General features: G+C 43.0%; 1 protein-coding gene across 2 annotated transcripts in view; it reads right to left on the bottom strand.

Moving 5' to 3' along the window:
• Positions 1 to 839: 839 nt before the first annotated feature.
• The window catches only part of RAB4A (RAB4A, member RAS oncogene family), a 44,663-nt gene continuing 29,422 nt past the window's right edge, over positions 840 to 16,080 (bottom strand). The window contains exons 4-8 of one of the 2 annotated variants that reach the window (XM_045783307.2): positions 13,164 to 13,226; positions 11,649 to 11,803; positions 10,360 to 10,455; positions 6,693 to 6,829; positions 840 to 2,539 (exon numbers count right to left, since the gene is read on the bottom strand). In XM_045783307.2, the coding sequence (XP_045639263.1) occupies positions 6,714 to 6,829; positions 10,360 to 10,455; positions 11,649 to 11,803; positions 13,164 to 13,226 (430 nt within the window). In that variant the 3' untranslated portion in view covers positions 840 to 2,539; positions 6,693 to 6,713. The remainder of the gene's footprint in view (positions 2,540 to 6,692; positions 6,830 to 10,359; positions 10,456 to 11,648; positions 11,804 to 13,163; positions 13,227 to 16,080) is intronic. The other variant, XM_045783308.2, reaches the window with a different exon arrangement.

Below are 16,080 nucleotides of genomic sequence, written 5' to 3'. Positions count from 1 at the left end.
ATATAACATTTACTAGATTATGAATAATAACATATATTTGGTTTTTGTCCCCGATTCTTGGCACAGAGCTCCTAAAACCCTTGAAATTTCCTGTGATGGGGTGTGTTCTGTTCGTCACAAAGCATCCCCTCCCTCTGAGCACACTGGGGTTTATGCTAATGAGGTGACTCAGGGTGGGGGTCCCATGAGTCCCAGGACCGCACTGGTCACCAGAAAGACCAAATCATTAGTGGGGCTGGAACTTTCAGCTCCACTACCGCAACTTGGGAAGGGTGGGGGGAAGGCTGGAGACTGAGCTCTTGAACACGATTTGCTGAGTTTCCAGGCTGGTGAACGAGAACACATCCTAGTGCTAGGAGGACGGTGCACCCCAAACTCCAGGGGGACAGGAGCTCCCGTGCTCAGGGCCCTTCCAGCCCGGGACTTTTATATCTTTTCATCTGGCTGTTCATCTGTATCCTTTGCAATAAATCAGCATTTCTAGCAGGTAAATGGTTTTTCTCAGTTCTGTGAGCCATTCCAGCAAATGCATCAAACCCCAGCAAGGGGTCTCGGGAACCTCAGATTTCTAGCTGGCTGGTCAGAAGCACAGGTAACCTGCTTGCTACTGGCGCCTGAAGTGTGCATGTGTGCTGAAGGACAGGGCAGACTACGCCTGGCACCTGTGGGATCCGATGCTATCTCCAGGGGGATGATACAGGAATGGAATCGGCCGCCCCGCTAGGATCTCTGCCGAATCAGAGAACTGGTTGAGGGTGTTGGAAAATACTCGACTGACCAACACTAAATTATCTTCCTTCTTCATTTCTCCCGAAGGCCTTTATTAAGAACCACCATGGTTTGGTTCTCCAGCAACTTTTATTGGTCAAAGGATATGGAATTATATGCAGTACCTGTGGTTTAATGAATAGGCTCATTTATAAACCAATTTAACATCTTATTTTAAAAATTCTTGCTTTTGAATAAACCGATGTGGTAGAACAGACATGCTCCTGTCCCATGCAAAAAGCTGTTCAAAAGTGAGCAGCCTGCAAAACGATCATAGATGAGACACTGAATCGAATGTTCTTCCAGAGAGGTCTAAGAAGTAGTTCAGTCTGAGAATTTGCTTCATATTCTGACTTTTCAAACTAAAATATCCATGGCATTAAAAAAGCAAAATTAAAATACCTAAGACAGATACATACTGATCTTTTCATCCAGGTCACTTTCCAGAGTCTGTGGTGCCACTGTGCTCTGTTGATTAAATCAAACAACAAAGCAGTGGGCGGCTCCTAACTGAAAGGCAATGACATCGACCAATCAGTCTGCAGCTAAAAGTCACAGTGAAAGAACATATAGAAGGTGAAGAATGCTTTTTAACCTTTTTGCCTTAAATAATACTGTATTTCAGCTTTAAAGAAAAGTTCTACTGTATGTTTTTTGCACTGACATTTTAAAATATTAGAACACGTCTTTGTAATACAATATATACTATACTTCAATATACCTTAGGTGAATTAAAAACATGTCAATTTGATAACTGTAGTAAGGCATTTAAGTATTCAGCGAAAGCTATACAGAAATTTCTCAATGAGTGGTATTCCTTTAATATTAACTTGATTTAGTGGGTTTCCTTAAAATGAACACAAAACAATAAAGGATTTAAAAAAGAGGCAGTGACATCATACACTAAATCCCAGGACAAGCACGTAACACACAACGTTTTCCAGCAGGGAGACCAGATAGAGCAGCAAACCAGAAACAGGTGAGCAGCCCCAAATTACACCGTCTGCCACATTTACGAACAGCTGGAAGCAGAATCTGCTTCCTAGTAAGTTTGGGTGAAGGTACCAGCATCCTTAGCGCTGATCAGTGCCTGAAACACAGCAGGTACTCAGGCCACGCTTCCTGAATCGGTCTGGAGAAGATACTTTAAAACCAAGAGTGCTGGACAGTGTCAAGTTCATGGAAAAACTCCATTTTTCATTTGATTTCCATACGTGAGTAACTACTGATGTAGCGTCTCACGGGTGGATTACATCAACACTTACAAGTCCACTTCGTGGACTGTGGCAGACGGAAGGAGGCGCGGCGCTGGCCAGCAATGCCAGAGTCTTAGATATAACCAAGTGTGCAAAATACCCGACACGACGATCGAAGCACACCTCACCACTAACAGGTTTCAGTTCATATGATTAAAAAAAAATAAAATTTTAGACTGCATTTAGAGCGACATTCTATCCTATCCTACATCAGATACCATGCTGTGGAGACGCACTGAGCAAGAGTATATATACAGCACACAGGACTGAAACCGAAAGTGAAAGGGAAATGTGGAACAGAAAATGCTTACATACACATATACACCTAATGGCACTGTCCATTTAATGAGATTTACTACTGTATGATTCGCTGTGCCACATCTATGAGCTTGCACAACGCCCCACGTTATTTTTCTTCGCACAATTATCTACTTCTGTATCAAGTAGAAAAAGATGGTGGTAAAAAACTTCTTCAAGGTCCGACAATTGTGTCCAACATACCACTGTATGAACACCTAAAAAATATTAAGAACAATTCAGAAATACGCATAACTATAAACGTACAAACACAAAGTCCCATAGGGATTTAGTGAACGTATCTTCCAACTTGACTTAAACTTACCCACACCTGTTAGATAATGTGGTAGGTACATAAAAAAGCCCACTGTGGTAAATGGGAAAAAAGGACGCTTTAGAAAGCTAAAATCTCCATTTGCAGATTCTATAAATAAGCCTTCTATTTTAGCAACAGACACATTTAGACTTCAATTTACCCAAAAGTCTCCTTATGGATACAAAGGCAGAAAAATCTCTATCCCAATTACTCCCATTACCTACCCTCTTCCTTTCTTTCTGCCCAAGAGCCTAAGGATTTCTTACAAAGTTTAAACTCTTTCAAGCAGAACATCGTTCTTAATTGGTAGAGTTTAATCCACCATTTCCTATTTGATCTCTTCTTTACTCCTTTCCTCCTTCTCCCTTCTTCTTGATTATGCGTTTATTCCCTTTAAATTCCTATGTTGGCTTATTAGCCAACACTCTCTGGCATGTTATTTTAGTGGTTGCTTTAGGACTTTTTCCTTATTAAGATTTTATTTATTTTGAGCAGTTTTAGGTTCACAGCACCAGTGAGGGAAAAGTCCATCGATTTCCCACACGCCCCCCTGCCCTCACACATGCAGAGCTTCCCCCATTACCGACATCCCGGACCAGAGAGGTCCATCTGTTACGACTGATGAAGCTACGCTGACACACCATCGTCATCACCCGAAGTCCACTACTTACACTGCGGTTCACTCTGGATGCTGTACATTGTACGGGTTTGGACACGTATCTAATGACCTGTATCCATTGCTATGGTATTTATACAGAGGATTTTCGCTGCCCCAAATATTGTCCATGCTCTGCCTATTCATCCCTCCCATCCCCAACCCCTGACAACCACTGATGCTGTTACTTTTGTCACAGTTTGGCCTTTTCCAGAATGTCATAGTGTTGGAATCAGTGTGTAGCCTTTTCTTCAGACTGGCATCATTCACTTAGTAATACGCACTGAAAGCTCCTCTCCACTTTCTCATGGCTTGACAGCTCATTTCTTTTTTAGCACTGAGTAATAGTTCATGGCCTGGAAGTACACGGCTTAGTTATCCATTTGCTGAAGGCCATCTTAATTGTTTCCAAGTTTTGGTAATTATGAATAAAGCTGCTATAAACATCCACGTCCAGATTTTTGTGTTTTCTTTTTTATTTTCTTTTCTCTTTTTAGGTAGGTTCCATGCTCAACGTGGGGCTTGAACACATGACCCTGAGAGTAAGAGTCTCGTGCTCTACCAGTTGTGCTAGCCAGGCACCCCAGATTTTTGTGTTTTCACCTCCTTTGGGTAAATACCAAGGGAGTGAGACTGCTGGATCATATTTACAGAGTATGTTTACTTTCTAAGAGCTGCCACGCTGTCTTCCAAAGTAGCCGTACCATTCTGCATTCCCAGCAGCAACGGATGACAGTTCAACTGCTCCATATTCTTGCTAGCGTTCGGTGTTGTCAGTGTCTGTACTGTGGCCATAATAAGTATGTTGTAGTGGTATCTCGTTGTTTTAATTTGCATTTCCCTGACAAAATATGCTGCGTAGTATCTTTTCATATCCTTACTGCCATCTACAGTATGCTGCTTTGGTGAGGTGTCTGTTACAGTCTTTGGCCCATTTTTAAATTGGGTTGTTTTCTTATTGTTAAGTGGTTCTTTGTCTATCTGGATAACAATCCTTTATTAGATGCCTTTAAGAAATATTTTCTCCCAGTCTGTGGCTTGTCTTTTCTACCTCTTGTTGTCTTTCCTTGAGCAGAAGTTTTGTAATGGAGTCCAGCTTATCAATTATGTCTTTCATGGATCGTGCCTTTGGTGTTGTATCTAAAAAGTCATTGTCATACTCAAGGTCCTCTAGGTTTTTTTTATGTTATCTTGTAGGAGTTTTATAGTTTTATGTTTTACATTTGGATCTATGATCCATTTTGAGTTAATTTTTGTGAAGGGTGTAAGGTATATGTCACTTTTTTTTTTTTTTTTTGCATGTGGATGGCCAGGTGTTCAGTTGACTATCTATGCAGGTGTACTTCTGGGCTCTCACCTCTGTTCCACTGATCTGTTTGTTCTTTCATCAATACCAAACTGTCTTGACCAATGTAGCTGGAGAGTGTCCTGAAGCCCAGTAGCCACAGTCCTCCAACTTTGTTCTTCTCCTTCAATCCTGGGCTGGCTATTCTGGGTCTTTCGCCACTGCATATAAACTCTAGATCAGTCTGGTCTTCCTCATAGAGGTCTTGGACACATTTTGTCAGAATTATACCTAAGTGTTTTCTTTTTTTTGAATGCTGATGTCAGCAGCATTGTTTTCAATCTCAACCTGCATTTGTTCATCGGTGGTTTACAGAACCGTGGCCGACTCTGTATAATAACCCTGCACCCTGCCATATAACCTTGCTGCATAATTGCTTAGGGAGGAGTCTGTGGATTCTTTTAGACTTTCTACATTATAGATGACCATGTCATCTGTGAACAAAGACGGTTAATTTCTTCCTTCCCTATCTGTGTACCTTTTACTTCCTTTTCTAATCTTCCTACATTAGCTAGACCCCCCAGTATGATGTCAAAAAGGAGTGAGAGGGGATATCCTCGCCTTGCTATTTTAATAGCGGGAAAGCTTCAAGTTTGACGATGTTAGTGGTAGTTTTCTGTAGATATTCTTTACCAAGCTGAGGAAATTCCTCTCTATTTCTAGTTGACTGAGAATTTTCACCATGAATTGAATGGGTGTTAGATTTTGTCAAATGATTTTTCTCTTGATAGGATCATATGATTTTTCTTCTTTAGCCCACTGACGTGATGGATTACGTTAACTGATTTTGGAATGTTGAACCAGCCTTGCATCCCTGGGATAAATCCCACTTAAGAAGTATACTTTTTGTACATGGCTGATTTGATTTGCTAATATTTTACTGAGGATTTTTGCATCTGTATTCATGAAGGATATTGGTTTGTAATTTTCTTTTAATGTCTTTGTCTGGTTTTGGAAATTAGGGTAATTTTGGCCCCGCAGAATAAGGCAGGAAGTATTCCCTCTGCTGCTCTCTTTTATGAAAAAGATTGCAGAAATGGCATCATTTCTTCCTTAAATGTCTGGCAGAATTCACCAGAGAACCCATCCAGGCTGGGTACTTTGTTTTGGAAGATTATTAATTATTGGTTCAATTTCTTTAATAGATGTAGACCTATTCAAATTGTCTATTTTTTCTTGAATTTTGGCAAATCATGTCCTTTAAGGAATTGGTCTGTTTCATCTATGCCCAAATTTGTGGGCATAGAATTATTCATAGTGTTCCTTTATTATCCTTTTAATGTCCATAGGATCTGTAGTGATGTCCCCTCTTTCATTTCTGATATTAGTAATTTATGTCCCCCCCTTTTCTTAATTAGTCTGGTTACAGGCTTATTGATTTTATTGATCTTTTCAAAGAATCAGCTTTGAATTTGTTGATTTTGTTGATTTTTCTCTACCGACTCTCTGGTTTTAATTTCATTAATTTCTGCTGTAATTCTTCTTATTTCTTCTGCTTACTTTGGATTTAATTTGCTATTCTTTTCCTAGTTTCCTATGGTGGACACTTAGATGACTGATTTTAGATCTTTCTTCTTTTCTAAGTATGCATTCAATGCTATAAATTTCCCTCTAAGTGTGGCTTACACGGCATCCCCCCATATTTGGTAAGTTGTGTTTTGAATTTCATTTAGTTCAAAATGTTTTTAAATTCCTCTTGCAATTTCTTCTTTGATCCATGAGTTACTTAGAAGTGTGTTGTTTAACCTCCACAGATTTTGGGTTTTCCAGTTATCCTGTTACTGATTACCAGTTTAATTCCATCATAGTTTAAGAGAAGACACTGTATGATTTCTATTCTTTTAAATTTGTTAAGCTGTGCTTTATAGCTCAGAATGTGTATTCCACTGTTGTTGAAAGTATCTAACTTTTAATTATACAATCACCTCTGGGTTTCATAACGTAGCTGCAAAAAGCAATGACAAGCTTTACAGTTAAGCAGGTGTAGAACTCCCGAGTAGTGCACAGAATGTAAGGTAAGAGGGCCAGCAACGACACTGCGATGAGAGCACCTACCTGTATACTCTTGTGCTGCTTCTAACAACCACATTCCTGAGCGCTTGGGGCCTGTGCACGACGTGGTGACCGCAGCTGTCTCAAGGCAGCATCCCCATACTGAATACCAGAGCCCATTCTTTCTGGGTCCAGTTCACCTGAGGACCAAGCAAGTCTTCTTTTAAAAAAGCTTTTATGTTTCTGTGATCTCAAAAATATATTAAGTGAAAAAAGCAAAGTGCAGAACACTGTGTATAAACAGTTGTTTTGAATAATAAGGAAAAAATATATACATACGTTTTCTTCTATGAGCATAAAAACATCTTTGGAAAGAGACATAAAGAAGTCAGAATAGGGGCGCCTGGGTGGCTCAGTCAGTTAAATGTCTGCCTTTGGCTCAGGTCATAATCCCAAGGTCCTAGGATTGAGCCTCATGGCGGGCTCCCTGCTCAGTGGGGAGCCTGCCTCTCTCTCTGCCCCTCCCTCCTGCTCTGTTCTCTCTCTCTCTCTATCAAGCAAATAAATAAAATCTTTTTAAAAAGTAAGAATACTAGTTGACTTCAAGAAGGAGTTTTAGGGCTTGGGGACAGGAGAGGGGTTGTAATGGAGGGAGACTTTCACTGTATCCGCTTTTTATTTTTTGAATTTGGAATCATATGAATATATTATGTATACAAAGATAAATTAATTTAAAATTAAGCTACAAAGAGACCATTTCCTACTTACCAGACTGGTAAGAACCCAAGTATGATAACACACCCCGTGGGCATGGCGTCAGTGAAATAAGCACCTTCATTCATTATAGTGGGATTATAAATTGCTACAACCGTGCTAGGAGAATTTGACAGCCTCTACCTAAATTCCAAATGCTTATGTTCTGTCACCTAGCAATTCCACTTCTGGGAACTTATCCTATACATACACTCCACACATGGGAAATGATATGTAAAAGGTTATTTACCACAGTATTACTTGTGACAGCAAAATGTTGGCAATACTCCAAATGTCCAAAGTAGACTGGGTGAATTATGGCAAGACAGACAACATGTATTATGTGCATTAGCATACCTATAGACGGAGTCTCTATATGCTGATTTGTTATGATCCATAGGTCCAGTCAGTACGAAAAGCAAGGTGCAGCATTTACAGTATGCGAACTTTAGTGTAAAAAAAAAGAGGAGGAGGGACGCCCGGGTGGCTCATTTGGTTAAGTGCCCTACTCTTGATTTCAGCCCAGGTCATGATCTCAGGGTGGTGAGATCGAGCCCCGCATCAGGCTCCACCCGCAGCAGAGAGTTTGCTTCTCTCCCTGCACCTCACCCAGCAGCCTACTCTCTCTGTCATCTCCTCTCCACCCTCCTCTCCTTTCCCTTCTGCCTTGTTTTCTCTCTCAGCATTCACACAAGCTAACATTTCTTCCATCACCAAACCCTCTTTAAGTTAACCCTCTGTACCTACTATACCAGTACTTTCCTTTTCAAGAGAGAAGTCAACACTCACTCTTTCTCACCTCCTCTTTGTTCCTCAACTGCTGTCTTCTATTTTCATACTACTACTGGAGCTGTTCTTGATAAAGATGCCCAATGACTTCCTACACCCGCGCCAGAGGGTATTTTTTAGCTTAGGAGACTGTGCTCTATTGCATTTGATAGCGAATAAGTCTTTGACTCCTTTATCATTTTGGCTGAAATGATATCCACTTTCCCCTGGTTCTTTCCATCCATCTCTGACCATTTCCTTCTTTCTCTTTTCTAGGTTCCTCTTCACCATCTATCAGTCTCCAAATTCTGCTTTTGATCACTGCTTTCTCACTCTCAACTGCTCTCAGATGATCACATTCCTTTCATAGTTTCAACTACTCTATGTACCGATGGCTTCCAAATGTATACCTGCAGCCCAGGCTTCTCCCCAGAGCTTATGAGATAATCCCATGGGCTTGTGCCAGTGGTACTGCAAAGGGAACACATCCAGAACAGAATCATCTACATTCCCTTGAACCCGCTTATCCTCTGGTTTAATGACATCTCTTTAGCGAGTTACCCAAATGTGATATCTAGTTACCCTTGGCTCCTCGTGCCTTCCTGACCCCACCTCCTCACCACTCCCTGCCCCCAAATCAACCGCCCTGCCCTACTATTTCGCATATGAGTCATATGATACTACTACCAAAGTATTTCTTAGATTCATAGAGATGAATCTCTTCGTCTCTACTTCCACATCCTCCTTAAAGATTTAATCAGTCATCTTTTACTTGGACTACTCAAAAATGCCTTAATTGCCATCCTGGTCTCCAGTCCTGTTCTCTCAATCTGTCCTCAACGTGGCCACCTACATACCTGATTTACCTCAAGTCCCAACCTGACCATATCGCTCACTGCTTACTATCCTCGAATAGCTTCCGTCCTCTACAGCAGTGGTTCTCAATCTTGGATGAACACTAGAATCAACCACTTAACAAGGGCTTTTAGAAAGGCTGATGCCTAGACCACACTTCAGCCCAATTAATCAGCATCTCAAGAGGTGGGGCCTGGGATCTGAATTTCCATGCATCCCAGGTGACTCCAGTGTTCAGCCAGGGCTGAGACTCAGTAACCCACAAGACCAAGTTCCAGATCCTTGAGGAGAATCACTAGCCTGGCTGCTGCCTCTCTCCAAGCTTCTCACCCTGCCATCCCCACCGCAGTCTCTCTGTTCTAGAGATTTTTACTTTCCCGGTACTTTCAAAGCATGCTGTCCCCTCTGCTGGACTACCCTTCTCCCCACTCCCTTAACCCATTCACTCTTCCTCACATTCTGAAAGGCTGAGCCTGGCTGTCACCTCCTCTTGGAACCCCCCCTGACACTACCTCCAGGACCTGGTTGGGTAGGTTCCCCTTCTCTGTGCAAACCCAGGATCCTACGCACCCCTCAATTATTATAACCACCACACTGTATGATAATTATTTTTTGATGGCTCCCATGAAAGAGTTTCTTGAAGGCAAGGGTTATGATTAAATCATTTTTGTATCCCAGCACCTGACAAAGAATAGACATTCAGATATTTGAGTGAATCAATTAAAAAGTGAATGTCCACATATAATTTTGGTAATATTTAAATAAAACTCAACTTTAATAAATGACAGTTACATAGTATTTTGTCAGCTGCCTAAATTAGGGTTATTTTAAATTTATTTTTACTGAAGCAACAAATGCAAACATGAGACAGGTTACCACCGAGGCACAGCCAGTTAGCTTCAGAAATAAATTCTCCACGATGTGCAAGCTGCAAGTATCGACATCACGCATGTATCTATAACTTCCTTAATCTCACACGGGCAGTCCCCGTCATGCCATGGGACCACTGGCCCAGCAGGGCTAGCAAGCTGTTCACAGAGAGTGGACAAAGATCCACTCTTCCTCCTCTAAGCAGTGGATCCACAAAAGGCCATGGTTCTAGAAGCAAACACTCGCTGAAACCCTGATGGCCCATCCTACACCAGTGGTGCAAGGAAGCCACTACGAAGAAGGGCTGGGCCTTCGCCTCAGCCACGTGGACAAGACCTTCAAAACTGTAAGTGGCAATTTGAGGTTAGCAGGTGTAGGGAGAATGCTCTTTGACTAACTCACTCTCGGAAAATTAAAAAGTGGTACTATTGAGCTAGACAGTAAAATATGCTGAAGAAAAGTTTATTAACGGAAAGCCTTTTACCTGATTCAATTTTGTTAAGTATTTTTCTCGCACACTGTACAAAGGCCTCTTCCACATTCTCCCCCGTTAGTGCACTTGTTTCCAAAAACATCAGCTCTAGAAGTGACAGCAAACAAAATGCGAAGCTATGTTTAGAAGGCATCACAACTGAGGTACCGACAGCCTGCTGAGTATTCTCTTCGAATAGCAGGCAAAATGGAACTTGTTACTTGAAAACCACATATTTCTGCAAATACAGAATCAATACACGTCAATATAGTTTTTTAAACGTTGGAAGAATTCTAAGCCTTTCTCAGCAGCGACGGGTACCTCGTGCTGGAGCTCGTCTGCTAAAGATGCCGCGCCAGCACCGGGGCCTGGTGAGGAGGCAGGCTGCCCGAAGCGGCCCGGCTGTCGACACGAGACGAATATTCTCCAAATACTCCTCATGTCACCACAGATACCATTGACAAGGTTCTCCTTTGTGGGAACTACACTTCAGCTTGTCATTCTGACGGTGAAGAGGTCCTCTATGGATTCATACTTTTCGTATCCGCCAGAGCGGTTACTAACCCAGTGGAAAGCCTGGCTCTCCTTGCTTCTGTATCTCTAAATGGCTTCTTTTACAAACTCGTGATAGCTTATGTTCTCCTCACGTGCTTAGTTTCTTAGCATAAAACCAGTCACTTTGTAAGAATGTAATTTGGTATAGAGTCCAACTGAAAGTTGATACTACGATATTTTAGTTCTGGACTGGTTCTAACAATTAAAGTCCTTTAAAAAGCCTGAATTCTCCATCTATAAGCAACCATTAGTTTTATGTGTCATTCTCTGGTTTTCTATATGGAAATTCAGAGAATTTTCAAAGGCATATAACCAAATGACTTAAATTCAATGAAGTAAAATAAAACCAAAAAGCCCAGTATTTCTTCCACTGCTTTCCCCTTCTATTTAGAGCTAGTGTTTTACCAACTTAGCTCCAAATTACATTAGGAAAAAGGACAGAACATCATGCAATTAGGGCCTTTAAAAATTATTACAACCTTTGCTTTAGACCAAGGCCTGTCCTTAGACCAAAAAGTCATTACAGAATATTAGCACATTTGCTTTTATCATAATAACTTTTGTAGGCAGAATGCAATACAGTGAAAATATGCTAAGTAAGCCTAACTTTACTAAAAACTCTAGGAAATTTTGCATTTCTTAAATACCATTTAATCTTAAAATTCCAATAGATATAAATCCAAAGCAATGTTATTACCCCCAAATTTGCCCATGTGAAAAGCAGTAGTAGGTAAAAGGTCACTTGCCATTTTCTTGAGCAAATCTGGAAGCTTCTAAGAAAGTAACTTCGCGATCGGCATCCAGGTCCTTCTTGTTCCCGCAGAGGATGATCACAATGTTCTGACTCGCTAGCATTCTGGCATCTGTTAACCAATTAGTAAGCGCATTGTAGGTTTCTCGGCTGCGTAATATAAGATTGTGAAAATAGCACATGTATTTTATAAAACTAGCAACTCTTTCCAGTCATTCACACTACTCACACGCTGCTTTTGCACACGTCAGGGTAATGTCGACAACCTTTCAGGTGATGCAGGTAGCTTGAATGCCCAATCACACACCATACCACAGGGTTTGATTGTTTTGTTTCCAAAAAAATGAAACCGCAAATCAGAGATTTTGCTGTTTGTTTTTGCCCAACCAAGGTGCAAAAGGATACAGACGTTCCTTTGTTCACTTCACAAATACTTACTGAGCTCTTAACTCCTAGCTCAATTATGTGCAAAATGGGTAAGCAAGATCTACCAGCTAACTGCTGCCATTTACCATGTCTGTGCTATATGGTGGGACTTTCTCATATTCTCTATAAGGACTCTGTGACATAGGCTCTATCTCCCTTTTTCATGAGAAACCTGAACCCAGGGAGTTTAATTAAGTTGCCCAAAGTCACACAAGCAGCCAGAGGCAGAGGCAGGGCTTGGCCAGGTCTGTCTAACTCCAGGACCAACTCAGATCTGCCGTTTCTGCTCTGATACACTTGGGGATACGTCTGTTCTGCCGGCACACTTAGACAGCCTGATGACTTTGCACAGGAGCAAAGCTGAGCCTTTCACCACCTGAGCAAGTGCAGTCGGGCTGGGCCAGGAGCTGCCCACTTCCTCGCCAGTGTGCCTCATCCTGAACATGCAGACTGGGTGTGTGTCACAGCAACAGAGTGACACCCTCTCAGCTGTGCAAGTTCCTACCCGGAGAGCCACCAAATGACAGGGTAGAGATGACATTTTTAAGGTGGTGCCAGCAAACACTGAGATCAGCACCGATAGGACTTTGCAAGGACAAGAATGTTCTATAACCCATACTAATACAGAAACCACCGGCCATGTGTGGCTGCTGAGTACCTGAGATGGGGCAAACCTTTAATTTAATTCGTGATATGTGGGTGATAGCTACACACAGGACAGTGCACTCACAGCCTGTGCCCTCGACTTTCATCAATGTCAATTACATCAATTTACCATATGTAAACTTTCACTCTGTGACCCTTGAGGAATGTGTCAAAGTATTATGCTAAAAAACACAATGAAACACTAGGGATGCTTTCTGTATCTAAAACCTCATGGACAGATTTCCTTACCGGTTAAGCAGTGGTAGGGGTTGGCTCAAACACCTCTAAGACCCCAAATGAAAGGGCTGAGGGGATTCCAGATTCCCAGCCACACTGCCTGCCCTGACACACAAAACACACACTACATAGGTGCGCCCTGGGAAGACCAGACTGGGGAGCAGAGCCCCAAGCTGCCTCCTCGCGGGGGAGTTCCCATTACCTGGTGATGTCATAGACAAGGAGAGCTCCCGCAGCACCTCTGTAATAGCTTCTCGTCACAGACCTGGAAAAATTATACTGCTTTACTTCTAGCCAATCAAGATCCTTTACTCCTGAGCACCGTCACCCATTTTTCTTGGTAAGCCTCACCATGGGGACAGACGTTACTAAGAGAGAAATGATTCAGAGGCCTGAACGTACGTATGAGGGGCTCTTCTGTCTGAAATCATGTCACAGAAATGCTGGGGAGGTGGGGACGCTGGGCTGAGACAAATACATTTTCTAACAGGTAGATGAAGCTCTCCCACAGAACTTAAGATTATCTTTGAACTTCACAAAGAAAAGGCAAAGCGCTTAAGAGAGCTAGACGGGCACTAAGCGCTCAGTAATCCTACTCGGCCTCCTCTGGGGGTTCCAGGCCTTCCCCACGCCCCTGTAGAGCTGCCCCCTACTCTTTCCCAGGGAAAAGGAAAGTCCTCGGATGCAAATACGCTCATCTTCCAACCAGGAACCCACAGCAACCCCCCTGGCACTTACCTTTTGGCCCTCCTCACTTACTAACCAGGAAACATGGTTTTACCTATCTTATCTATCTCCACCGAGCGCCTCCCAACGTCTTCGCCATTCTCACGGTCCTGCGGGTTAGTTTCAGTAACACTTTCTCCCATGTATTATCAGTTTCTCCCTCTTTCTTAGATTTTCCCCCATTAGCAATATAAAATGTGCTCTGGTACCTCCCATCTTAAAAAATAAGAAGATATGTAGCACGATCCTTTCAGATCTCTTCTCTGCACCCAGCTTCCTCCAGAGAGTCGTCTTTGCCAGCCGTTTCCCTCTCTTCACCTCGTCTCCAGTATCTGTGTCCCCTACTCCACAGCTCTGAGTCCAGCGGCATTTCTTGGCCCTCATCCCTCCACCTTGCCTCGCTCCACCTCTGCAGCCACCACCTCGTCCACTCTCACTGGCCAGCTCTCCTCCTCCAGCTCTGGGTCATTCTTCTGAGCCTGCCCTGTTTGTAGCGGAGTTCCTCAGTGCTGGGGCTCAGACCTGGGTTCTCTTCTACTCACACCTTGACTCCAAGGTCACTTTCAGCTCAGACTACCTCTGTAAGATCCAGCTGTCGCCCCAACATCTCCATATGACTGCCTACTGGACATGTCACACTTCACATTTGCAAGGTAGAACACCTTGGTTCCCAGCCTGCAGGTCCATCCTGGTTTGGGGTGGGGAAGGGCACCACCACCCCTCTGTTTATACAGCCAGAAAGCTCTGCGTTTATCCTCGCCTCCTCTTTTTGCCTATGTCCCTACTGGACCCACCGGTCAGGTTCCGTCTGACTGACCGAACGTATCCTATATCGTGCATGTCCTGCCACGCACTTCACCGGTACCATCATAATCCAAATCACCAAGTCTCTGCCTGGAGTCACCTATGCAGTCACCTATGGCTGGTGTCCCCACTACCTTGCATGCCCCACTGCCACTTGTGTCCCTCAGTCCATTTTTCTGAGCAAGCAAATTCCTCACCAAGATCTACAAGGCTCCCTGTGCTCAGGGGCTAGAGATTGAGGTCAATCTCCAAGGGGCAATGGTTTAATCAGTCCTGTTTACCTACTGAACCCTCCATAAGAAGCCCTAAATGATGGAGTTCAGAGAGCTCCTGAGTTCATGAGCACTTGGAAGTGCTGGGAGGGTAGTGCACCCACAGAGGGCATGGGAGCTCAGCACTCAATTCCTATACCCAATGCCCAGTACACCTCTGCCATCTGGCTGTTCCTGCATTGTATCCTTTATAATAAACTGGCGACAATAAATACAGTGCTTTTCTAAGTTCTGAGAGTCACTCTAACAGATTATTGACCCTGGGACATGGGTCACGGGAACCTGTGACTGGGGTATGAACCTGCCCACAGTGGGAGCAGGTCTGTGGGATGGCGCCCTTAGCCTCTGGGGTCTGACGCTAGCTCCAGAGAATCAGAACAGAGTTGAATTGTTGGCCACAGAGTTGGTGTTGGAGAATTGGAGAACTGGTATGGAAAACCTTGCCCCCCACCCTTTAATGTCAGAAAATAGAAACCACAGAACACTGCCTCCCTTCAGGCAAAAAGAGAAGTGGGGACCTTATCAAAAATAAACAAAAGGACCCATTATGACTTTGATACTTTGAAAAGGGCAGCTATTTTTAAATGTACTTTTAGCCCCTAAACTCCAAAGGCAGCTAGGTAGCCCGAAGTTTCCCCTTTCTACCTTTAGACTGGTCTGCAGACGGGCACATGCTTTAAGAAATGGCAGACAGGCGCTGTGTGAGAAGGACCGGATCATTAGTTCTTCCTGGGGTAGCCTCTCCAAGCGGTGGGAGGCCTCTTTTCCACGTACATGAAAAGGCAACTCTTTTTCTATTTTAGTTTCTAGAAACTAGCAGGTTTCTAGAGAAAGAGGTATGTAAGAGTTCTCAAGAGACACTAAATTACATCTACTGCTGAATCATTCATTTTAAAACACTGTATCTTGGGGCGCCTGGGTGGCTCAGTCGTTAAGCGTCTGCCTTCGGCTCAGGGCGTGATTCTCGCATTCTGGGATCGAGCCCCACATCGGGCTCCTCCGCTGGGAGCCTGCTTCTTCCTCTCCCACTCCCCCTGCTTGTCTTCCCCCTCTCGCTGGCTGTCTCTATCTCTGTCAAATGAATAAATAAAATCTTAAAAACAAAACAAAACACTATAACTTGATGTATGGTGTCTAACAAATTGTTCAAGTATACAATTTAAGTTAAATGCTTAGAAAAATACTTTTTTGAGGTATTTTCTCAAAAGTAATTTAAACCAGAGTAATATAGGCACCTAGTGTGAAAAGTAAATACTGCTAACAGGTCCAAGGTTAAAGTCTGTAGTCTCCTGCCTCACTCTTCCCTGGAAGCCCCAT

This window comes from Ursus americanus, chromosome 6 (genome assembly GCF_024610735.1).
Source record: "Ursus americanus isolate L20-20 chromosome 6, mUrsAme1.1.p, whole genome shotgun sequence".
NCBI classification, from domain to species: domain Eukaryota; kingdom Metazoa; phylum Chordata; class Mammalia; order Carnivora; family Ursidae; genus Ursus; species Ursus americanus.
The sequence above is the reverse complement of the archived record's forward strand: the minus strand, read 5'-3'. Positions and strand labels throughout refer to the sequence as shown.